Raw genomic sequence first — 23,783 nt, forward strand, 5'->3', positions numbered from 1 at the left:
CGAATCGAAGGCGTCTGGCTATATAAGAGGCGCCTTCTTCCCGCTATCTTACTGAGATTCTTGCGCAATTTCAGCAAATCCCATCAAGCCAATCCCTCATTTCCTCACTGCTCATTTATTTGTGCCCACTCTTATAAGAGAAGAGGGAATCTCGCAGCAGTCTCGGCCATAAAGCTCTACTCCGTGGCCATCACTCTTGACACCGCCAAAAGCCATATCCTGTGTGGCCATCGGCTGAGGCCGAGGAAAACGCTACCGAGAGCTCTTGTACGGACGAACAGGTAGTCCAACTTCTGTTGGCACTCGAATGTTCTGATCCAGCTGCTAGAGGGTGTGAGTCTACGCCGGCCTTGTCGGCTCAGACAGAGAGCACACGGCGACGGATTGAACACTTAGACTCTGCATTTGGCCATGGTCAGTCGTTTTTGGGAGCAGCAGGTCCGACTGAATGCGCAACCAAGAAGCCTTATCTGAGCTCGCCCATCTGTCTACAGCCACTATCAGATGCAACTGTCACTTTTTCTGCCAAGCCTGTAAACAGATGTACATCAGAGCGAGTGCTATAATGTCAAAAGGCCACATGCCAACTGGCGGACGTAGTAGGGTCTAGATACAGCTTGGGTGTTCACTTGAGGGCAATGGGTTCAGACCTTAGCGGTATCACGGAATTGGTTAATTTGTCTCACTGAGTATCTTGGGAACTCGGGCTTGGGTCCACCAGCATTTTCTTGAGAAAACCACGAGTTACGGCTGTCGTAATAGGGGTAATCCATTGATATGGGCAGTAATGGCATTTTATAGAGTCGAGGTACCGAGGGACTTTGAGTCTTACGGTGTATTTAATAATAAATAAAATATTGTGACGATTATACTATCGGGTTGCACAACCACAAATAATATAATGCAAGGGGGTTTATGCTAACAAGATATGCTAGCCACGAAGAGAAGACTATAGAGATAGACCTTCAGGGATATACTAAGCAAAGAGATTCATAAGTGTAGTCGTCAAAGCGTGAGCTTTACCTACGGGTAAGATAGATGCTTAGATTGATCACTGAAGTAATGACTGTCTATGTAGAGTAGGAAACCTGATCCTTATTATATCCATTCATTCCTTCACTGATGTTTCTGGATCTATGGATCTGCTCCAGATCTATAGATCCCTCCTGGATCATTGGATCTGCTCCAGATCTATAGATCCCTCTTGGATCATTGGATCTGCTCCAGATCCCCAGATCCTGTCACGTGACAATGAGGTCCTGAGACCCACCTGTTCTGTTCCTTTGCCCAATGAGGACAGTGTGGCAGTGATTGGCCTCCCTAGGCGTTCGTCTCCACATAAGGCCGGGTTCCTGGCCTTCGTTCGTAACAAATATATATTATAAGAAGTTAAATAATAAAAATTAAATTTGTTTAAATAGAGATAATTTATATTAATTAATTAAAATTATATTAAAGTTATAAATCTTTATTTACATACATAATCGTATTATAAAATAAGCAAATAGATGCTTAAATTAATTGCTAAAGTAAGAAATTGTAACGACCTGGCCAAGGTGCCAGCCTAGCGCTCGAGCAGCGTACGAAGTACGCCCGTGCGTAGTCAGTGTAAACCCCCCGCTTCGTAACTAACGATGGAGACATTCCATTCTCCCCTCCTTAAGAATAAGTCTCTGAATATAACCGCTACGCCCTCTCACTCATCGAATGGTAGAGCAAAGGGGTAAGGCAAACGAACGAGGAATCAGAGTCAGTATAACCTTCCTGATGCTATGTGCGTATCTGAGGGATTCTAGGTAATTTACCAAAATTTTTCGACAGCAGCAGCGATTGTGGAACCCCGAAGAGCGACGTCGAGAGTGCGTTTGAGAATAGCGGTTTAAAACGGTCCAAATCAGGGCCTTGGGGCAGCACTCCAGATATGCGTGCACGTGCATGATAGAAAAGTGTAGACTGACACATGCTATGAAAGTTTCTACAGTTGATATAGAACACTGTTGTAGTGAAGGTCTGGTATGATGCACTGAAAGGAAGACCCTGAGTCTACTTGAGCATGGGATAGTGAATCCTGTGCTCGCATGAGCGTGGGATCGCAAGTGTAACGCTCTAAGCGTGAAATGATAGTATAGGTACTGTCAAGCAGTATATAGAAGTCTAAGTCTACAAAAGGGAATATCGGTGTACAGAAAGTGGGCATATACCCACTGGTTAAGTCGCGTGATCATCACTCCCCTCGTTCGGTGATCGGCGAGCCCGTCGCCTTAGTCTACGGAGTGCTTCCCGTATACTGTGGCCATCTATAGTCATCCATATTGCCACACATGCAGATTCCTCTTTTTGTTGTAGTGACAATGACGAAGAAGTTGCACAACCTACTACGCGTCTCAAAGTCTGTCCTCGGATTCCTGTAGTGGACTTGTTTGAACAGCAAAATGGCTGGTCCTCGGCTGAGCATCACGACACCTCTAACTCAGTCCACGATATTGATCCCAAGACTGATGCTAAGGATCCCTATAGTGACGATGATGATGAGCTTTCCCACTCTCCGTCATGGTACCGCTTCAGACCCAGCACTGCCACGATCGAAGGCACTAGTATTATCCTGGAGGCAAGACACCGCTACGTCGCGCTAGTTGAGGACGGTTTCCGTGATCGAGAATTCCACAGGATTCTTGGTAAGGAATATATTGATGGCGAGGTACATTACTTGGTTGATTCGGTTCCAACCTTGGTGCGAGTTCGTGTACTGCATAAGGCCAAGGCGCAGCCTCTCATCAGCCAATTTGAAGTAAGTGCGAAGCCTAGAAGGAAAAGAAGAAGCGCGTCGGGGATCACCGATTGAATGAATCTCGAGTTACAGATGGGACGGAAAGAAAACGTCCAGGCCGGACACGGAATATCCTATATAGCCGCTTGGCACATACCTGAAGCAATTTGAGAAGCATCAAAAGGTCCCTAACCTCCATTCCTACGTAGCGGAAAACCCTGCGTACAGGAAAAAATGATAGGTACTTTGACATGGAGTAATTTGAACACACATCGGTAAAACCCAAGATTCTATGCAAATCGTATCCAGTGGCTACTCTCGAAGCTCTTGAAGCCCTCCCATCAAAAAAATTACGCTCGTGTCGTCGCCCTTAGGCCTGATCTGCGGGCAGCGTCCTTTCATGGCGCAAGAGTTTTTTTCTACTAAAGCTCTGCTTTCAAACTCTTGTCACTTCTAATACTCACAAAATAGTCTCGTCCGACCTGTAAACATCTGTTAGCTTATTGATAAACCGTCCTCATCTATATGGCTGCTATAGATAGTATATTTATACAAGGCTGCCACACGGAACAGTACCCCGCACTCTATCCACATTTCATGACGGATCTGAAAACAAACTGCTGCCTAAGATTCAAGGCTAGAGCTCGAACTCCAAAGATCGAAGGTAAATTCAGGATTTTAGGTTTCTGTTTCTATCATCCACTCTCTATTTCTTTCAGCTTCCTTTTCCAGCGACAGGAATAAATCATGCTCAATCGAAAGTGGCTTCGAATACCCTATGCCTATAGCTTCCAGAATTTCAGCCTGAGCTGACCGAAGCGACTGCTCGAAGCAAACAGATTCCCAACGTATACTGCAAGGTCACCACACCAATACCTGCCGTGCTCCACGTCAATACAGAGATGCGCGATATAGCTCTGAAAACGTACAATCTCTTTACTCGGGTCTTCTTCGAGAACCCATTTCACCTCCACTCGACTCATGATACTCTTTTCATCCTCAGCGTTGGCCTTGCCCATGTCATACAAAAAACGGTCAGCCTCGATGAAGTGGCTATTGTTCGGAATTGATACATTTGCTATAAAGATGTATGTGAAATCTGATGTCGACTTCCGGAACAAAGTCGTCGATAGTCAAGGATTAGAGAAAGAAATTGGGCGAGGCTTGTTGTTTCTTGGGACAATATCTTAGAGGATGTTGATCGCGGTATTCACGACTTATATCTGTCGCCTGGACTACTGGGTCGTTCGAACGGATGCTGAAGCGGGTGATTGTCAGTGGACTTGATGATGACGACGTTGACGCGGAATGGACCATATAGATTGTGACAATTACACTACACAAACGCGATTAATAAAACTTATAAGACTTATAGTTCCCACTTGAAATATGTCTCTACATTTATCGAGTCCTTTAACCCCAACAGCCTCACGCCTTGCCAGCCCACTCTACGATCCTCTTCCACAGCGCCATCCCATCGTGCCGGCTATCAATTTTCATCTCCAACGCCTTCTTCTCCGCCGCATTACGGCCCATATACTCTGGCACATCTTTCAACAGGAGCCTCGTCAATTCTGCGGACATCTCCGGATGACCCTGGAAAGTTAGAATGGTATTGGCTGCGTTGATGAAACACTGATTTTCTTCCGCCAGCGCGATGAAATTCTTGCCGGGGGTCTTGACCTCCCGCTCGTGGAATTCTTGGATTTTGTAAACCTCTGTTGATGGGAGGTAAGAAGTGAAGAAGGAGGAGCCGTCGCTAGTCAGTTTGATAGGCATCACGCCGACCTAAAATAATGTGTTAGCAAATACAGACCCCGGCTTTCATATTCAAGAAACTACAAACCTCAAACTTATTATTGTCCATAGGACCGACCACGCCCCCGAAAGCGATGTTGATTGTTTGATGGCCCCAACAGATCCCAACAATCTTCTGCGTTGGGTACTCATCCACCGTCTTTCTTAGAAAATCTTGCATCTTCAGTACCCAAGGAATATCCTTTGCCATTGCGTCTGCGGTGCCGCCAGTCAAAACAATTAGGTCATAATGAGTTGGCTCGGGGTATATCTGGGCTTCTATTGGATCGAAGAAATCCACCAACGCGCCAGGGCAGGCGCTGCTAATGCATTTTTGAAATGCAGCCTTGAAGAGGTCGTCGACCGCTGATATGGCGTTGACCAACACTGCTGCTTTGAATTGAGCCGAGTCTGTCATTGCGATAAGAGTAAAGGTGTTTGAAACATAATATTAAAAGGTTGAGGACTCCTTAACGCTACCTTATATTCGTGGATATAGGCCTCTTATGGCTGGAGCCTAGAGGAGCAAATCCCTGGCTAAAACCGGAGACGCGTACCACTTACGAACGAAGGCCAGGAACCAGGCCTGTAGTGGGGAGGAGAAACTTAACGCAACCAATCACCACTACAATGATATCATTACGCAGAAGGCAGTACAGGATCCTCGGTCACGTAATTTAGGAGCAATATAAGCACAGCGCTTTATACGACTCTAGGAGCGATAAAGGCGCCGCGCTTTGAGCGCTCTAAGGGCGATAAGAACATCGCGTTCTTATCGCTTTAAAGTATATTAATAAAAGAATAAATGGATATAATAAAGATTGGATTTCTGTAATAATTACGATAAAGTCACTAGGTGATAAGCTCCTAGGCCCGAGGTATTACTCCGTTCAAACTCATCCCTCGACACCAAACTGTCAGTCTGATTACCAGCCGAGTCTGTATTCTGGTTGGTCGCACGGCTATCGTTATATTCAACTACAAGGCAGGTTTCCTGTTCTACGGGATGGCGTCGACCAAGGAGAGTCAGCGAATGAAGCCTTTGCAGCTCAGTAAGTTCCTTCACCTCTTACATAGGCGTAATGGGATCAGTAATCGGCATCTCTAACATAACTCGTGACACGCAGTAAGCATGCAACGCGTGGCCCTGAGAGACGTCACCATCTCCGATGGCACCTTCATCCCCAAGGTTACCGCGTCGTACGTCTCCAGTCACCGTCTGTGGGACCCCAAGGTGTACGCGAACCCGGAGCAGTGGGACGCTCACAGGTTCCCAAACCTGTGACAACTGCCCGGCAAGGAACACGTGTCGTAGCTCGTGTCCATTAGCGAGAGCCACCTGGGATTCGGACACAGAAAGCACGAATGCTCCGGTCGCTTCTTCGCAGCGAACGAGCTGAAGATCGCACTCGTGCATTTACTGCACGACTACGAATGAAAGTTGCTTGGGAAGCAGGCTACTTTGGTCCATGACTTCGGCATGAATCCCCTGCTAGATCCGGCTATCAAGATGGAGATACGAGCACGATAGAAAGATACTACACAAGCGTGCCAACGTTCGAACTAATGAGTTTTTCAGTATGACTCTCAATTCCGGCGATGTCATGTCGAGACCATGGTCGTAAATTTTCGGCTTGGCGATACTATACTTAGTTGCTACTCGAAGGCGGAGCTTACGCATTAAACCAGACCACTGTCTTGTCCTTTGGTTATAGGCCTGACGATGAGCTCGCAGGCTCGTTCGTGGACTGATTAATCAGTAAAGAGTGGAAAGGATGAGTTTAATACCCAAAATAGTATTGATCAGCGATAACGAGCCATTCTCGTTGTCTTCCGAATGCACTACTGTAAAAACCAACGACTAACTGTACAAAAGTGTGAAAAGCACGCTAAAGAAAACTATTTACAAGTTCTATTTATTAGTATGACAGTTTCTACAATTAATATAGAGGGCTGTTGTAGTGAAGGTCTGGTGTGATGCACTGAAAGGAAGAGCCTAAATATACTAGAGCATAGGATAGCGAATACGGTGCTTGCCTGAGCATGGGATCGTAGGTGTAACGCTCTAGGCGTGAAATGATAGTATAGGTACTGTCAAGCAGTATATAGAAGTCTAAGAGTACAAAAGAGAATATCGGTGTACAGAATGTGGGCATATACCCACTGGCCTAGTCACGTGATCACCACTTCCCAAGTTCGGTGATCCGCGAGCTCGTAGCCTTAGTGTACGGAGTGCTCTCCGTACACTGTGGACGTCTATAGTCATCCATATTGCCACAATTAGACCTCATCATAATCAGGCCGAGAACAACTCCGAAAAAGGCCGTATGACCCACTTAGCCTTCCTGCTGTAATGGTACAGCCAACACTCACTACTTCAGTGTATACGAATTTAGTATCCCCTTCCCTTTTCCAAACCAATTAGCGTATTACCCTATAACGACCTGGCCAAAGCGCTAGCCTAGCTGTGAGAATATGGGTGCGGTTAGCACTAAGCTGTAAGAGTTGACAACACTGGTGTGAGACAACAAGCCTATAACGTCACGAACTGTAAAGTTAATATGGGCTTGTAATATGTCTTGTCTTCAAAGCTATTCTAGGTACAGGACAGAGAGATCTGTCTATATACCTGTCATGTCCCACAGCCCCGCTGTGGGTACTGTAACACTAGCGCTCGAGCAGTGCACGAGGAACGCCCGTGCGTAGTCGGCGTAAAACCCCCGCTTCGTAACTAGCGATAGCTAAAAGAAAGGCTTTATTTAAACCTTTATTTTATTATTTTATTTTATTTAATATTAATTCCTTTTATTTAAATATGTTAATAAACGTAAGTTTATTTATAAATAATTATAGAAAAAAGTAATATAATTATCTAATAAGCTTTTAATTTAAAAGTTATTACTATAATAATTACGGTAAAGTCACCAGGTGATAAGCTCCTTCGGGCAGTAGTTATATTAAGACTTATTCTTAAGGAGGGGAGGATAAAATGTCTCCATCGCTAGTCACGAAGCGGGGTTTTTACACTAACTACGCACGGGCGTACTCCGTACGCTGCTTAAGCGCCAGGCTGGCACTTAGGCTAGGTCGTTACAATTACTTATTCTTAAATTTATAACTTTAATAATTAAAAATAAATTTTAATTTTAATAAGATTTAAATTTATTATAAATTGTAACAAGTATGTTAACACGGCATCTTGTTAAATGAGAAATTGGCGTTTAAACGCATATCTTATTATTAGTATACGGTTAAAACTCATAGAGTTATCCGTTATACAGTTAGTAGGAACTCTAATGTTCCCCACACTCTTTTCCCCACTTAGGCGAAACTACCCTGTAATAGTTTCGCCACTAAAGTTCTCTCACGTTCTATTTACTTTTACGGTTATTATAAATCCACCACGATTTATAATCCAAGTAATGAACCAGGACCACTGTCTTGTCCCTTGGGTTATAAGCCTCACGACGAACTCGCTGGTTCACTCGCGGACTGATCACTTATGAATGAATGGAAAGAATGAACTTGATGACCAAAATAACGTTAATTAGTGACGACGAGCCATTCTCGTCGTCTTCCGAATGCACTGCTACATGAACTGACCATGCTACCGAAGTCAAAAGTGTGAAGAAGCATGCCCGTTCGACTATTTACAAGTTCCATCCCTTCGACCTTATACTGATCAGACCCTGGACAACCAGGACGAAGGTCGTACGACCCACTTGGCTCCCTTGTAGTATTGGTACAGCCAACACTCACTACTTCAGTAATTATTAATCTAATGGATTAATAAGATTATTCTAGATTATTCTAAGGTATTTACCTTAGTATATATAAAGAGATATCCTCGATATCTCTAAACGCTTTCCTTAAGCAAGCTTATAAATACATTTACTTATACTCTCTTTACTCTACCTCCGAGTATTACTTCGAATCAAGTGCTTCCGCCTAATCAACGTTATATGATATACACATAACCTTGAACATAAATTAAAGCTATTTAATCTTATAAAAGCTATAAAGCTTTATTTATTTCACTTATAAATAAAGTTAATATAATACGCCGCTTTTCCGAGATAATAATTTTTATAAATTAAGGCATTTATTAGTTTAAGCTACGTATTACTAGGGTCCATGTTCTTATAAACCTGGTCGTCCTTAATTATACAACGGCGTAAGTTTTAAATAATGCCCCAATGCGTTTCATACCTTAAACTCTGTCTTTTCGGTGTTAGTAAAAAATTAACAAGTGAAGTTATAAGGATAACTTAGAACCCGTGAAATACGTACATTCTCTGGAGGATATAGAGGTTGAGGTTTTCCTGCGAATTTAGGACGATGGACTCAAGCGATGCGCGCATATAGTCCTTCCACTCTTTTTGGAGACCAGGGCCGGTAGGATTACGCTAATCAGAAACGTTACCTTAGGGAAAGTTGACTAGCGAGGGGTGGGTGATACTCACTGCGTCAAACTCGCCCATCTTGTCATAGATGCCCTCGTATGTGGCACAGAATTTAGGCCATATCTCATCATTCTTCAAGTATTCAAACATCATTCCTGCAATTGTGTATCAGTCCCTTTGCCCGTGGGGTAGATAGTAATACTTAGAGAACACGTACTGAACCAGGACCACTGTCTTGTCCCTTGGGTTATGAGCCTCACGACGAACTCGCTGGTTCACTCGCGGACTGATCACTAAGAAATGAATGGAAAGAATGAACTTGATGACCAAAATAACATTAATTAGTGACGACGAGCCTTCTCGTCGTCTTCCGAATGCACTGCTGCAAAAACTAACCACGCGACCGTAGTCAAAAGTATGAAGAAGCATGGCCCTTGGACTATTTAGAAGTTCCATCCCTTCGACCTTATACTGATCAGACCCTGGACAACCACGACGAAGGTCGTACGACCCACTTGGCTCCCTTGTAGTATTAGTACAGCCAACACTCACTACTTCAGTACCCATCTCTTTAATGGCGAGAATCTGGGCCTCTGCAGTCATGTCTTTATATGACTCAATTGATGTTGGAAGGTAGCCGCCGAAGATCTACCATTTCACGATTAGTATTTGAAAAGAAAAAGATTCTCGGTTATTCGACCTACTGATCCTTTCGCTCTGTTGGGACGAGACTTGTAGATAGTCAAGCGATCCAGATGTCTCTTACTACCCAACTCTTGCATGAGGTAGCGTATGAATACTAATTTATTGCCGTTGTAGTAGACATCATTAAGAACTGTTCTCTTTATACTCTGACAGCTGTACTTCTGTCTTGGGTTGGCTGGCTCAGGGTTTTGATTGTTGAGGTGACCCGTATCCAACCACAAGGTGAAGAAGTCAGAAATCAGCTGCGCCTCAAAGACGTGCTCGGCTAGATGCTTAGATTGATCACTAAAGTAATGACTCTCTATATAGAGTAGGAAATCCTTCCTTATTATATCCATTCATTCCTTCACTGATAACCCTTGCACCTTCCCTTCTATTTACTGTCCGAGCGCAAGCAACTGTTAGCAACTCGGCGCATAGCACACCAACTCCATAACAGTGGGCCCATAGTGGGACCCGAAAATATCAACACCAAGACGAAAATCTCGCGATGGACGTCGACATCACCACCCCAATAAGGCCGCCGGCCGAGGAACAGGCCCATCACACCCGCGAAACAGGGCCAAACACGCCATCAAATGAAAACATCAAACAGCGGAAGAAGCCCAAGACCCTGAGCTTCAGGGCCCCCGAGAAACTACCTAGGAAGGCCGCTAGATTGGAAGAGACGGTCCAGTCAATGATGACAGGCCAACTGGCTCAAGTGGAGAGAGACCTCAGAGTCAAGAAAGAAGTGATCACGAAGCTGGCAGGAACACTCGACGGCTTCGTTGAATCCTTTCAGGGAGATCACCTTAGCACCCAGCGCAGGACGGCAAGAGAGCTCGTCAACGTCCTAGCGAGGCATCTCAACACGGCAGTATTTGCAGAGACCGATGGGCACCTATACGCTCCTATCAGGGTCGAGAGCAGCCCAGAGCAGACACAAGAGTCCGAGGAATCAGGTTTGGGAAGCCACAACCGACCAAAGGAAACCCCCGCAAATCAGACGTGGGCCACGGTGGCAAAAGGCCCGAAAAAGGGAGGACGAGCGAGGGTAACGCCTCCGACCACTAACACGAAGAGCCAACACTCGACTGCTAAGACCACGGAGACCAGGACATCAGCGCCTGCGCCACAAGAGGACCTAAGAATCCTGATCAGGATGCCTGCCACACCGACTGCGCGAGCTATACAGCCGTATGCCGTCCGGCAGGCGGTAGTATCAGAGTTCCAGCTAACGCTTAAAGACGTTCCGGACGCGAAACCGACCGCAACCGGCTTTGCGATCAAGCTAGCCACGGCAGAGCTCCGGGACAAAGTCATGGGACCAGAGAACAAGCCCCGCCTCAGCAGAGCCCTCCAAGCGGAGGCAGTAGAACTCCCAGAAACATGGGCTAGCTACATCGTCCCAGGAGTACCGGGGGCGATAGTAGATTATCTACAAAGAACTCAGCAGATAGTCACACCCGAGATGGTCATCGAAGAGGTGATCGCGCAGACCGGAAGCACGCCGGCAGATGTTCGGATCTCCCGCCACGGAGTAGACCCTGCAAAAGGCACGGCCACATGGCATGTCAGCTTCAGACAACCAACCCAGAGATTTCGGCTCTTCTCCGCCAGCGAGCTCTCACGAGTATATGAAAAGAAGATAACAATAATCAGGTGTGAGAACTGCCAAGGACACCACCGCGGAAGATTCTGCACAAGAATCGCTAGGTGCGGCCGCTGTAGCGGACGGAAGGACGAGCACGGCCCAGGAGTCCCCTGCGAGAAGCCGCCTAAATGCGCGAACTGCTATGGACCACACAGAGCGGACAATCCGCAATGCCCGGCTAGACCACAGAAAGTACACGGCAAAATCCTGCACAAGACGAAGAGCCAGGTTAAGGCCATTCGGAAGATTGGAAGCCGGAGATTCGTCGATCTCCACGCAATGATCGAGACAGCAGAGTCGGCAGAGCCGGTAGAGGCGCAAGAGGCGCAAGAGGCGCAAGAGGCTTTGACAGGGTCGGAACGCACTGTGGCCGGGCGCCCGACCACCGACGCCCGAGCACTGCGAGGCAGGAAGAGGGCGATGGAAGGGGATACCCCAGCAGACTCAACGCCCCCTAACCAGACAGACACCGAGATGCGGGAGGCGGAGAACACAAAAGGCCCCTCGTCGCGAAGGCCCCAGAGGCTGTCAAGCCAGACGGCGGAAACCAGAATGCGCGAAAGCCTAGGCTATTATCAGAATCTGACACTTGATGAATAGGAAACAAAAACAGAAATACCAGGGATGGCGAAGACATCGGACACCAAAAGCTCTACGAGTTGCATCTCTCAACACGCGGAGGTCCGGTGGCTCACATGACGCATTTCTTCAGAAATGCTTTGAGAATAACATAGACCTCGCGGTCGTACAGGAGCCGTGGACGCAAGACGGTAGCCGGACGAAAAGCCACCCGGCATGGGATATGTACGCACCGGTAGACCACTGGAGCACGACACAAGACAGACCAAGGGTTCTAACCTATATCCGCCGGGGGAAAAAGCTCAAAGCTACCCAGAGGAGACCGGTACAAGGCCGAGATATGCTATGGCTAGACGTCAACGGTATTACAATCCTAAACGCATATAGACAACCGGAAATGGAGGCGGTTATAGAATACGTCACCAACCTGCAACCACCGCCTAACACGCTGGTCGTGGGGGACTTTAACGCTAAACATGCAACATTCGAACCAGGGGTAACAGGCGCAGGAGGGGGTGTCCGCCTGGCCGACTGGTCTGTGGCGGCGGGAATACCGTTTATAGGTAGGCCTGGGGAAGCTACGCACAGGGAAGGGCACACCCTCGATCTGGCATTCTCCAACGTGCCGTTTGCGGAGTCGAGAGTCGATAAAGAACTGGATGCTGGGTCAGACCACTACCCCATACTGATCACAATCCCAGGGCGTGGACAGGAGGCACTCGAACAAGTGAGATGGAGAGTCCCAGAAAACAAGCTTGAAAGCTTTGCCGAGCTGGTCGGGATAGGAACGGCAAGACTCCCAAAACTAGACAAGATCAAAAACACGGAACAGTTAGAGGCGGCGGTGGACGCCCTTACGGAGATAATAGAGATGGCGATCGGCGCGGTGGGAGAACAGGACAGGACGACTGGGAAATCGGCGCCGTGGTGGTCGGAAGAGTGCCACCAGGCGTGGACAGCATACCGAGCGGCGGAAGACGACCCGGAGAAGGACTGGGTCCCAGAGTTTGGAGAATACTCTCCACAGCACAGGGAGTTTCTCAAGACAGTCCGACAGGCGAAGAGGCAGTACTGGCGGGACAGGATAGACGCCGCGACGGACGGAGCTAAGCTATGGAACGTGGTTAACTGGCACAAGAGCACCCCAAGACTCAAATCACCTCCCCTAAGGGACGGGGAGGCGCTGATTGAGGACACGGAGGGGAAGGCAGCCGCGCTGCTCCGCCTAGTTCTGCAGAGATTCTCGAGTGGAGATGACCTAGAGTATGACCCTATAGAAACGGAGCAGGCGCCCGAGACCTTACCCTGGCACGCCACGACCACCGAGGAAGAGGTGGAAAAACACACGATCGGGGTCGCCAGCACGTCCCCAGGAGTAGACGGCATTACAGCACGGCTGCTCAAAGCCTGTTGGGAGCATATGCGAGGACCCGTCAAGATCATATTCGAAAAATGCCTACACTTGTCCCACTTTCCTCGCCAATGGAAGAAAGCCGAGGTGGTAATGCTGCCAAAGGCAGGCAAAACGGACTTCTCAAGCTACAGGTCGTGGAGGCCGATAGCCCTGTTGTCCTGCCTCGGCAAGGGCCTCGAAAGGCTGATCGCAGGACGGATGGCCTGGGTAGCGCTACAGCACGGACTGCTCAGCCCGCAACACTGCGGCGCGCTGCCCACAAGGTCTGCGACGGATCTGGTGGCAGCGTTCAGCCACGACGCAGAACTCGCCTTGGCTAGCGGGGAGAAAGTGACGATGATAACCCTCGACGTACAGGGAGCCTTCGATGCCCTGCTCAAGAGACGACTCCTACAAAGACTTATACGGCAGGGCTGGCCAATAGGCCTAGTCAGACTGATACGGGGCTTCCTGTCCGATAGGGAGGTTCGGGTGAGGCTGGAAGATGCAACGACTGGCTACGTGGTGCAGGCCTGCGGAACCCCCCAGGGGTCGCCGTTGTCGCCAGTGCTATATATGCTCTACCTGGCAGAGCTACTTAAACAAAACCCAAAACGCTGGTTTGGATATGCGGACGATATCTGTATCTATAAAGCGTCCAGGTCCCTAGACGACAATATCGCTGCGCTCGAAACGGAAGTGGACGAGATCTGGGAGTACGGACTGGCAAACAAGATTCACTTCGCACCGGACAAGGTGGAAATGCTTCATATTACCAGGGAGAGGGGCGGACATAACCCAAGACTAACGACCAAACACGTCACGATTGCGCCGGTCGGAGAGCAGGAAGGAGAAGGCGTGACACCTCTTCTCAGGTGGCTCGGCGTATGGTTCGACAGGAAGCTCAACTTCAAAGGCCATGTAGAGAAGAGGGCCGCGGCAGCCATGAAGGTAGCACAGCATCTACGAAGCCTAGCAAATACAGTACACGGGCCGCCAGCGGCCTCGATCGCCAAGGCCACGTTGGCATGTGTCCTCCCGGCGGCCCTTTACGGGGCGGAAGTGTGGTACGGAGGCAGAACGTCACTGGCAAAGAACGTAGCACAACAGAAGGCGGACGGGAAAATGAATGAAGTGCGTGCCAGAATAGGGACCCACGTTAAGGCGATGGAAAGGGTCTTTAAACTGGCAGCGAAGGCAACTCTCCCGGTCTGGGCGACCACGCCGATCGACACTCTATTCCGAGATAGCGGGCTGCCTACGGCCCAGATGGCCCTAGACCAGGGACGATATCAATTTGCCTACAGACTACGGACGGTAGACGAAACACACCCGCTCGCGCCAAGGATTGAACCGAGGCTCAACCACAGAGGCAGGGGCAGCGGGGAATACCAGAGACTTAGGACGAAATTGCAGCGGACAGCCCGGCTCCTGCCTCACATTAGGCGGCCAGTGCTGTACGCACCCAGGTACGGCCCGGGATCGAGACGGGAGCCCACCATGGGGATCCCCAAGGAAGATGCGGCCAAGGACTTCGAGGCTTGGGCGAAAGAGAGAGGCGCCCACGAGCTCCTCGTCTACTCAGACGGGTCTAGGACGAAAGATGGCATAGGCTACGGCTACGCAATATACCAAGCAGGAGAGGCGGTGGCAACAGCCCAAGCCTCGATAGCAGACGGCAATCAGGTATTCGACGCAGAGGCGTATGGAGCCCTGAGGGGGCTAGAGCGCGCACTAGACATCGACCGGACGGCGACAATCTGGCTCTGTATCGACAACACGGCGGTGCTGTGGTGTATTCAGAAAGATGCATCAATATCGTCGCAGCACGTGTTCCGAAGGATACACGCACTAGCAGAGCGACACGAAGTCAAGACAAGATGGTGCCCAGGGCATACTGACATCGAGGGTAACGAGGCCGCCGACAAGCTAGCCAAAAGCGGAACAAAATTGGGACCATACGACGACAAGTCGGAAACGTCCTCGTCGGGAATCAAAGCGATTGCAAGAAAGGCGATCCGGGACCAAGCAGATGACTGGTGGGAGAAGGAAGCGTACCAGCCAAAGCGTTATAAGTCGATCGGCTTCGGGTACACGCCCGGGAAGCCACCAGAAGAGCTGAAGAGCCTGACAAGAAGAGGGCTGCACAGGTATCTGGCAATGAGGTCGGGCCACGGAGACTTTGCCTGGTACCACAGAAAGTTCGACCACAAGGATGCCGAACTACGATGTTCCTGCCGACATCTAAAAACGGTAGAGCACATCGTCTTTTGCGTAGAAGCGAAGAAGACGATAGAGGACTGGCCGAGGCCACCGGTGCGGGTAGAAGACGGGGAACCCCCAAGGACACCGCCGGTCCCGGAGCTTATAACCCAGAGAGACCATATGAGGTACTGGGGATGGATTATGAAGACCCCGGAAGCCTTTAAAACACTACTCGACGTAACACAGTTTTACAGCGAGATATGCCCTCGGTAAAACCGGGGCAATAGGCACTTATATAGGCTAGGAAACAACAATGCCTAGCCGATAGCCTATAGCCATTGTCTGCAGGTCCTGCCTGCGCAGAACAACCGGGCCACGCTGCCCTAACCGGCGAGGACAGAAGGAACGGAGAACACAAGTCATAAGGCGGAGAAGCTGCTAGATAGACGAGGTCGGTGAAAAGGGGGCTGAGGAAGTCGACTGCAGATAGAGGCTCCCAAGTAGCATACCATAGACTCTAGCCTAGCACGTCAAGTGCCCCAAGGGAGGCCCGCGGGCCTCGTTATACGAGCCTGCCACGACGTTAAATACAGCTACTACTACTACTACTACTACTGATAACCCTTGGAGCGCTGGGAGCGCGATGCTCCTGTCGCTCCTGGAGCGCTTGGAGCGCGGCGCCTTCATCGCTCCTAGAGTCGCATGGAGCGCCGTCCCTGTGTTGCTCCTAAGTCACGTGACCCAGAGTCCTGTGCTGTCCTTGTCCAATAGAATCTTAGCAGTGGTGACTGGTTGCCCCACGCTCCTTTTCTCCACTTCCGGCCTGGTTCCTGGCCTTCGTTCGTAACACCCTGCCGCGATATAAGAGGATTTCTCGAGCATTGTCAACGACTTGCCTAGTTATAAAGGCGATATTAACAAGGATACTCAAGTCTTCCAGTCTCTATTAAGTTTTCTTTTTTATAACACGGGTCGCTGAACGACACAAAATGATAGCGAACTTGGCACGCACTTATACACTGGTCCAATACGTTCTTATTACATACAAGAGACTAGAAAGTGTGGTTCATATCTGACGAGGAAGATAATTTTTGAAAGTTACTTCCTTTGTCAATCCGGCTTCCTTGAATTATAGGTAACTCACACACTTCGGTAAACAAAACGGTTCCCGGTACCTCTAATAGTCCACGTTGAGAATCGACGCACCAGATTGCCAAGAAGCTTCAAACCATTTTGAAGTACTGGAACACATAATGGGATGTTACTAACAATCGTGGCGGTACTCACCTCTCGAATGCACCACGGAAACCAGACGGGCTCCATAGGATTTATAAAAACATTATACTTCATCATAATCGCAGCGATCATCTAGGACCATGTTAGAAATAGAAACGGCTTCCACTTTCGAACATACCACAAAGATACCCAGGCTGGAAAGACAAATGAGGAATAATTTTCTGCTTAAGTGAGTCAATACAGCCCCTAATTAATCTTGACCTGGTCGCTTACTTCAGGGCATTCAATTGCAAACGAATGAAAGACGTGGTAGGAATGATGATACACATGGCGTCTGTGGTAAGGTTCAGGCCCATTTGAAGGATATTGTAATTCCTCCACGTTAAGCATGCATCTAGACCATGAGGAATCAGCTTGAATGCATCTTGGTCAAGTTTCAGAGGCCCCTAACAGCATCGTTCAATCTGACTTACCAACATCTGGTTGTAACACAAGGTATTGTGAGAATGGTCTGCACCACCCACCAAACAGAGCCACAATAACGGCAACGTAAGACGCTACGATGTAACCAGACACAATGTTGAGAATAGCGCCTTGGTGGAGGAAGATACTGTCATAGAGTTAATAAAAGTGTAGTATTATGAGGTTGATAACGTACGCTAAACGGTGATATAGAATGAGAAAGCAGCATTTATTCCCCCATAAAGTAGTCTGGATTGCTGTTTCTGCTAGTATGTTGAGAATACCTAACTGTCGACCATAGAATACTTTTTGCTCCTCAGTCAACTCCTCGAAATTTGTGTTCGTTATAATGCCTTCATATATATAAAGACTCGTTACTGCAATAGTATAGGTTGCCTATGGTAGAATGGAAGTCTTTTTAATACACATTCTAAAAAGGAAAGGATAGTTTTTCATACCAGGATGATTATCATAAGAATGTCATCTGAGGGAGCCGTCGTCCAAGGGCGATTTAAAACAATATACTGTGATATACTAGGAAATGTTAATTTAGTGCTATAAGGGAGGTTTTGGAAACGGACAATCTGGTGGAAATTATACAAATAGTAATCGTGTACCAAAGCCAGCACTCTATAGTCAATCCTATAGATGGTGTTGGAAATAAAGTCATTCTATACGTCTGAGAGTAAATGGCTTGCTCGTAATAGGCGTAAGTTTGACGTTTATGTAGGATTTGAAATGAAGGTAAACATTTAATTTTAATACTTGGATCATCTATATCCACACCAATTGCTACTTATATTCTTTTTTAAGTGAATATAGCTGAACAATTTGTGTTCTATCGCTCTTCTGGTTGACTCAAGTCATTGGACGAAATGAATCACTTGCTACTCGGCCATAGCGAACAAAGCTTATTATGTCTTACCATAAGATCTAAACATCTTGTAACATAAAAGCATGACGCCTTTATTACGCCAGATCTCAGAAGAGAGAACTTATAGAGGCTAGCACTAGCCACGTAACTTTCATGATGGGATTTCAGTAAGCTACATTTGAGATGCCGTTAATCCGTCGTGATAAGATAGTCGATTCAAATGAATAGTAAAGCAGGCAGGGAGATGCACCCATTGTCCTAACTGGTTTATAGAATCACTGGAATCCATGAGGATATGAGGAATTCCGTCTATACCGAACTTCGAAAAAAAAAAAAAGAGATCTATTCAATGCAATGAAGGAGTTCAATTTCGTAACGCCTTGTCCTGTAAAAATGTATTTCTAATTACGACGCATCTTGAGTTGGACTACTAAGCCGTACTTAGATAATGCCTCGCGTATAATAGAAGTGTCTAGAAAGTTGAAACAAGGCTAATATAAATTTCTGTATTTTGCGATAAAACAAAAACTCACTATTGGGCTTAGAGCAACCTTATACTCAAGGCTAGATTCTTAACTACTTTTGATTTTCACAACACGATCCGTTGGTCCACCTACGTTATTTGAACAAACCTAAGAACTTGTGGCAAGATTGAACGGCCCTCACAGTAGTACTGTTAGTAGTTTAGGTAATATTCATCTTAAGTAGGGAACAATAAGTATAATATTGATTTTTTCAACTTAATGTAAGTTCTGTGCGGCCAGTGTTTGGTTAAGCCTTTGGCCAATGTATTAAACCCCTACAAACTAACATATTTACGTAGCCACTAGGTTAGTCGGATTGGCTGAGAGGCCTACACTATTTACAAAAGTTTGGACGTTAACGGCAATCCCTGATAGCTAAGACATCAGCATCCTAGTGGACAAAGCTCTGAAACATCAGCTGTGGCCGGGCTAGCCGGTAATTCCCGCCATAGCTTACTTAGGGTGAAGCGACAGAAGCTAGGGACTCGACCGCTTGAGGTTCGCGCCCAGTGGCGGCACTTTCTGAACCGGTCATTACTTCGTTAACAACACCATCTATAATAATTTTGCGCCTAAATCAACATTGTTTCAGGTTTAGGTTAATGATTCTTAGATAACCTAACTAGGACGTAAAAGAGCGTAATTAGTATTAACCTAAATATACGGCGGATAAAGTCTCGTGTTCTTAGTCATGTGGCCCATTTTAGACAAAAATACAAAGTTAAAATATAAAGACAAAATAATCGAGCTAAGAGGAGGTATCATATGCTAACAGTCCTATGCGATTTGCTTAAATCGATACATGTAATAGAACAGCTATCTCGACAGTTATTAGCTTATATCTAGCATAATTGGTGGAGAATATAACTGAAGGGTCGTGTTAAAGAATCTTAGGATACCCCTTTTAAGAGTAACGTTATCGCGCACTTTCGACGGACTAGTGCTAACGGACATCGTAGTATGTAACCTATATACTTAGCAATCTTCTATCTCCATACCTATATGAGATGGTGAAACTATGAACTATTGTTGTTAGTTAGCCTCTCGTGCCGATTGTACAAAAGGCCATAGGCTCCTTTAACCTGTAGAGTCGTGCTAAGCAAGGTCGAGGGGGCACTTTCATCAGACCAATATACGGCCTATTGGGCAAACAGACGCACGGCAGTCTTGGTGCTAGCATGCTTCCATCTCTTTTGCTCGATCGTGACTTGAAGAGTGGGTCAGTTTGATTAACGTTAGGGCGTGCTTTTGCTACAGACTTTGGGTAGACCTAATTGCTCTCCGCATCTGCTCTATATAGCCAAAGAAAAGAGCTTTGCCCGGTTTCACACTTTTTATATGCTTCACTTTCTAAAAGCCGCCGGCCTAGTGGAGACATTAAGGGGTGTAAGCCATTTTATAATGTCATCGAAATTCTTATTTGTTTGCAAATTCTCGACTTTAGAATACGTATTGTCAACTTGACGTAACACATGATTTATTTTAATGTCAACTACTCTACTATTAGCGTAATTTCGTGAAAAGAGGTTATCGTAATATAAGATACACTATAGAAATCTAGACTACATACAATCTAAAAGGACGTCGACCAGCTTCCTTTCGGCTCCCGTGCGTAGTCAGTGTAAAACCCCCGCTTCGTAACTAGCGATAGAGACATTCTATTCTCAACTCCTTAAGAATAAGTCTTTAAATATAACTAATGCCCGAAGGAGCTTATTACCTGGTGACTCTACCGTAATTGTTACATTTATATACGTTATATAATAATATATATAAAAAAGAATCAAAAAGAATTAATTTAAAGTTAATTATAACTACTTAACTTATATAACGGATTAAGACCTTGCTCTTTAATTCTTATAAGTTAATCGTAATTATTTAATTTATATATAACGGATAAAAACTTTATTATATATTTAATAGGAAGGTTTTTATTCTTATTTTAAGAGATTATCTCCTTAACTCTCTTTTGACTCGTCCTCTCTCTTTATAAAATCTATTTTATAATCGTCAAGAGGATCTACGATTGTCGTAACCTTTGAACTCGAGCCCTGCGCTGGCGTGAAGATTTTACCTTTATCGTCACCACTAGTTGAATCGGAATCGCTACTATTGCTACGGTCCGCAAAGGTTGAACGGGCATAAGCCGGCCAAATATCTCTGACGCCATCGACTGGAAGAGACTTTATCTGCACGGAGTCAAGTTCCTGAGCAACATCGGATACGCAGTCCATTACAACGTGGTACAGAACGCCAGTACGCATGGCTTCATATACCTTTGTTATCATGCCACCCATCGTCGCTCCTTTTCTGGCGTCTTGTTCTGAGCCTGCTCGTCCCCAATCAAACTCGTCAATCTCACCTCGTGGGGACGTGATATTCTCATTCCCAATGAAAGGTACGCCCACCTCATTGCGTACGAATCTGTAAATTCGGGCTGAGGCCTCTCCGATGTAAGGAGTTGCATCTGGGTACATGAAATAGGCGTCACGTTGCCTGAGGAAAATTTCCAGTGCTTTGGAAGTGCATTCCTCGGTCCAGGACTGAAGAGCAAGAATTGCGTCGGCAGAAGGAGTGACGAACTTGAGGACAAGCGGTTGCAAAGACTCCACAGCAGTAGAGAATCGCTTGGGCGAGTCGAAGTGGGTAAGGCTTTCCAATGATTTTCGGAAAGCCGCCCAAAGCTCAGATTGGAGCACACTGGAAGATATCGTCGCTTGCAAATGGGGTAGCAACATCTCGTCTATCAAGGTACTCCAGGCTGGTAGCAAGGATTCAAGGAATCTAACGTTCATGGCGCGAATGTCAAGAGCCTGGAGGACGGCAACCAGATGGGCTGCTGCCAACTGTGAGAGCGTTTGGACCGCTTCCAGAGTGTATCGACCGGAAATGAGCGCAAGAGAGTTGATAGCTTGATTGCCCATTTCTGCAGTTTGCACGTGACTACCAACAGGATTCGCCAAGAACCCCAACTCTGCCTGCAAAGCGGCGACCATGATGTCCGTACCTTTCCAGATGAATGACTGACTTGGCTCTTCGGCTACGAGGTTAGGTGGTAATCCATTGTTCGTTGCAGGGTTAATCAACTCTGTGCATTGTGCGAAGAGCATTCGACCGATCGTCTGTAGTGACTGTCTGGTCTTCTCCATCGCACTTGTGACAGCACGTGCTTGGAAATTGCCTCCATGCAACATCTTGCCCCCTTGGCTGGGGTCGATTAGAGGGTTATCGGTGGTCGAATTCATCTCTATGGCGATCTGTTGATATGCAAGGTGCAAGTCCTCTAACACTGGGCCGATCCACTGCGATGCTGTCCGCACGGCATATCGATCTTGACGCAATTCGCCTTCTTCAGCGTTGTCACTGTGTTGAACAAGCTGAGACTTCTCCAGAAAGGCGCGAATGTTCTGAGCTGATTCGACTTGACCAGGATGGGGTCTCACCTCCGCAAAGAACTTGTCAAAACTCTCGTCTGTGCCACAGAGAGCTTCAACAGTCATTGCTGTAAGAGCCTGCGCGAGATATGCTTGCCCTAGAGCATCGTGCAACGCTAGTGACCCAACTGCACAGGAGAAGGCTGTGCCATTCACAAGTGCTAAACCTTCCTTCGCACCTAGCGTGACGGGTTGGATGCCTTTCTCAGCGAGCGCAACGTCAGCTCGCTTCAACGATCGTTCGCCATTGGCGTTTCGAGTCCATACGTTCAAGCCAGGCTTTCCTGAAATAACGCCTCCAACATAGGAGAGTGGACTGAGGTCTCCAGACGCTGAAATGCTTCCCTTGAGAGGTACTTGGGGAGTGATTCCGACCTCGAGGATCTTCTGCAAAGTCCGAATGGTATTCTCCTGCACGCCTGAGAAACCTGAAGCGAGCGAATTCAGGCGAATTAGCATAGAAGCTCTGACCCAGGACTCTGGCATCGATGTCGCAGCTACTGGATCGTCAAGAGGCAGAGCCGAATCATGAATCAGGCTATTCAAGCCTTCATCGTGCGACGCCTCCTGGACTGGTTTGATGGGTCGTGGTCCTGAGACAACACCGAACTGTAGCATACGCAGGAGGTTCTTCTGGAGCTCCTCCACAGCATTTGTCCGGGTGTTGGCACTGCCACCAAAGCCAGTGTTCACACCTAGTAGAAAAGATCAGCTAGCACTGATGGATTAACCATTATCAACTCACCATATACGACCTCTCCTCTAGCAATACTTGCTTGAACCATGTCGGCGCTCTTGATAACCGCCTCAATACTTTGTTCAGAAATTTGAACAGACAAGCCATATCTACCGCCCAGATCAGCATCTCAAAATTCGACGATCATGGTTTTGAATTACCTTGCTACTGCAACGACAGTAGCTAGATCAAGAGATTTTCCATCGACGGGTCGGCTAGCACCATGTCCCTGCAACTTTGCAGCAATTTCCTGCCAATGGGACAAGCACACGTTTTGTAATGAGCCAAGCGCCATCTTGTGTGTCGATATATATAAAGTCTGTGGTGTAAGAAATAAGAGTTATAGCAAGGCAAGGGGTTGACTTAAAATTGTTCGTGCGAGGATGAAGACAATCAGGATCAAAAAATGGTTCTTATCCGGAGGCTATATACTCGTTCTTTTTTCGCATTCACCTTTCCTTCTAATTTTTGGCCCTGATTACGACTCGTAAATACCTCAGATCATTTCCCATTCCACCATGTTTCGTCTCCCAACCTTCCTTCGTCAGGGTCCAATACCACTTCTCTCGTGCTTGTGGTATAGCTATACCAGAAATGGCCATATCTCGCTCATTACGCGTTAGTTTTCTGACCAATTTTCACATAACTTCCACACAACCGTCGATACGTCGGCAGTGGCAGCTGTCAATGGACCTGACTTCGACCAAAGTGGTTGATTACGCCTTGGACGCGGGATATTGCGTTGAGGTTGTCACAATGTCATGTAGGCGTGCATAGAGCCTGCACACTTATCAAGCCGATGACGGCGTATATCATCCTATCTGTTCAAGGCGAATCCAAGGACTTGCCTTTTTGAGATATCTCTTACAACTAAGCATGCCGATCGCTAGGACTTGGAATCTTGGTTCGTCAGCTTTATTTTGCCGTTGAACGTTGGGAAGCCACTGACGACAATCTTGGACACGTTTTCCAAGCCCTGCACATACGCTCTGAAGCCGCTGACGATCATATGCATTACCGAGCTTACCCTAT

General features: G+C 47.1%; 5 protein-coding genes across 5 annotated transcripts; 2 read left to right on the forward strand and 3 right to left on the reverse strand.

Annotated features, from left to right (window-relative positions):
• Nucleotides 1–1,590: 1,590 nt before the first annotated feature.
• On the forward strand, nucleotides 1,591–4,147 carry BKA67DRAFT_640231 (uncharacterized protein). The gene is made up of 6 exons (XM_046105755.1): nucleotides 1,591–1,710; nucleotides 1,797–1,859; nucleotides 2,004–2,013; nucleotides 2,347–2,788; nucleotides 3,341–3,431; nucleotides 3,563–4,147. Exons 1-6 carry the CDS (start codon nucleotides 1,635–1,637, stop codon nucleotides 3,835–3,837), a joined length of 957 nt encoding a protein of 318 aa, XP_045963003.1. The 5' UTR covers nucleotides 1,591–1,634; the 3' UTR covers nucleotides 3,838–4,147.
• Nucleotides 4,148–4,195: 48 nt separating this feature from the next.
• Nucleotides 4,196–4,644, reverse strand: BKA67DRAFT_615139 (uncharacterized protein; the record flags this gene model as incomplete). Its single annotated transcript, XM_046105429.1, has 2 exons — nucleotides 4,614–4,644; nucleotides 4,196–4,555 (listed from the first exon to the last, which is right to left on the reverse strand). The coding sequence occupies exons 1-2, from the start codon at nucleotides 4,632–4,634 to the stop codon at nucleotides 4,196–4,198; spliced, it is 381 nt and encodes a 126-aa protein (XP_045963004.1). The 5' UTR covers nucleotides 4,635–4,644.
• Nucleotides 4,645–5,570: 926 nt separating this feature from the next.
• BKA67DRAFT_652154 (uncharacterized protein) lies at nucleotides 5,571–5,849 on the forward strand (the record flags this gene model as incomplete). Its single annotated transcript, XM_046106102.1, has 2 exons — nucleotides 5,571–5,616; nucleotides 5,692–5,849. The coding sequence occupies 2 exons, from the start codon at nucleotides 5,571–5,573 to the stop codon at nucleotides 5,847–5,849; spliced, it is 204 nt and encodes a 67-aa protein (XP_045963005.1).
• Nucleotides 5,850–16,625: 10,776 nt separating this feature from the next.
• On the reverse strand, nucleotides 16,626–17,716 carry BKA67DRAFT_508962 (uncharacterized protein; the record flags this gene model as incomplete). Its single annotated transcript, XM_046097200.1, has 6 exons — nucleotides 16,626–16,853; nucleotides 16,900–16,942; nucleotides 16,995–17,115; nucleotides 17,195–17,331; nucleotides 17,380–17,579; nucleotides 17,642–17,716. Coding segments are annotated over 6 exons (804 nt in total), but the record flags the coding sequence as incomplete, so codon positions are not given.
• Nucleotides 17,717–20,539: 2,823 nt separating this feature from the next.
• On the reverse strand, nucleotides 20,540–23,046 carry BKA67DRAFT_652156 (putative phenylalanine ammonia-lyase; the record flags this gene model as incomplete). Its single annotated transcript, XM_046106103.1, has 3 exons — nucleotides 20,540–22,710; nucleotides 22,761–22,861; nucleotides 22,913–23,046. The coding sequence occupies 3 exons, from the start codon at nucleotides 23,044–23,046 to the stop codon at nucleotides 20,540–20,542; spliced, it is 2,406 nt and encodes an 801-aa protein (XP_045963007.1).
• Between the last annotated feature and the right edge of the window lie 737 nt (nucleotides 23,047–23,783).

This window comes from Truncatella angustata (assembly GCF_020726525.1).
Source record: "Truncatella angustata strain MPI-SDFR-AT-0073 chromosome Unknown BKA67scaffold_1, whole genome shotgun sequence".
In the NCBI taxonomy this organism is placed as follows: Eukaryota; Fungi; Ascomycota; class Sordariomycetes; order Amphisphaeriales; family Sporocadaceae; genus Truncatella; species Truncatella angustata.

Coding starts and splice junctions, on each gene's coding strand:
- BKA67DRAFT_640231 (XM_046105755.1), top strand. CDS start 1,635: ATGGAGACATTCCATTCTCCCCTCCTTAAGAATAAGTCTCTGAATATA. Junction 1,711..1,796: donor GCCCTCTCACTCATCGAATG/GTAGAGCAAAGG, acceptor GAGGGATTCTAG/GTAATTTACCAAAATTTTTC. Junction 3,432..3,562: donor TCGAACTCCAAAGATCGAAG/GTAAATTCAGGA, acceptor TATAGCTTCCAG/AATTTCAGCCTGAGCTGACC.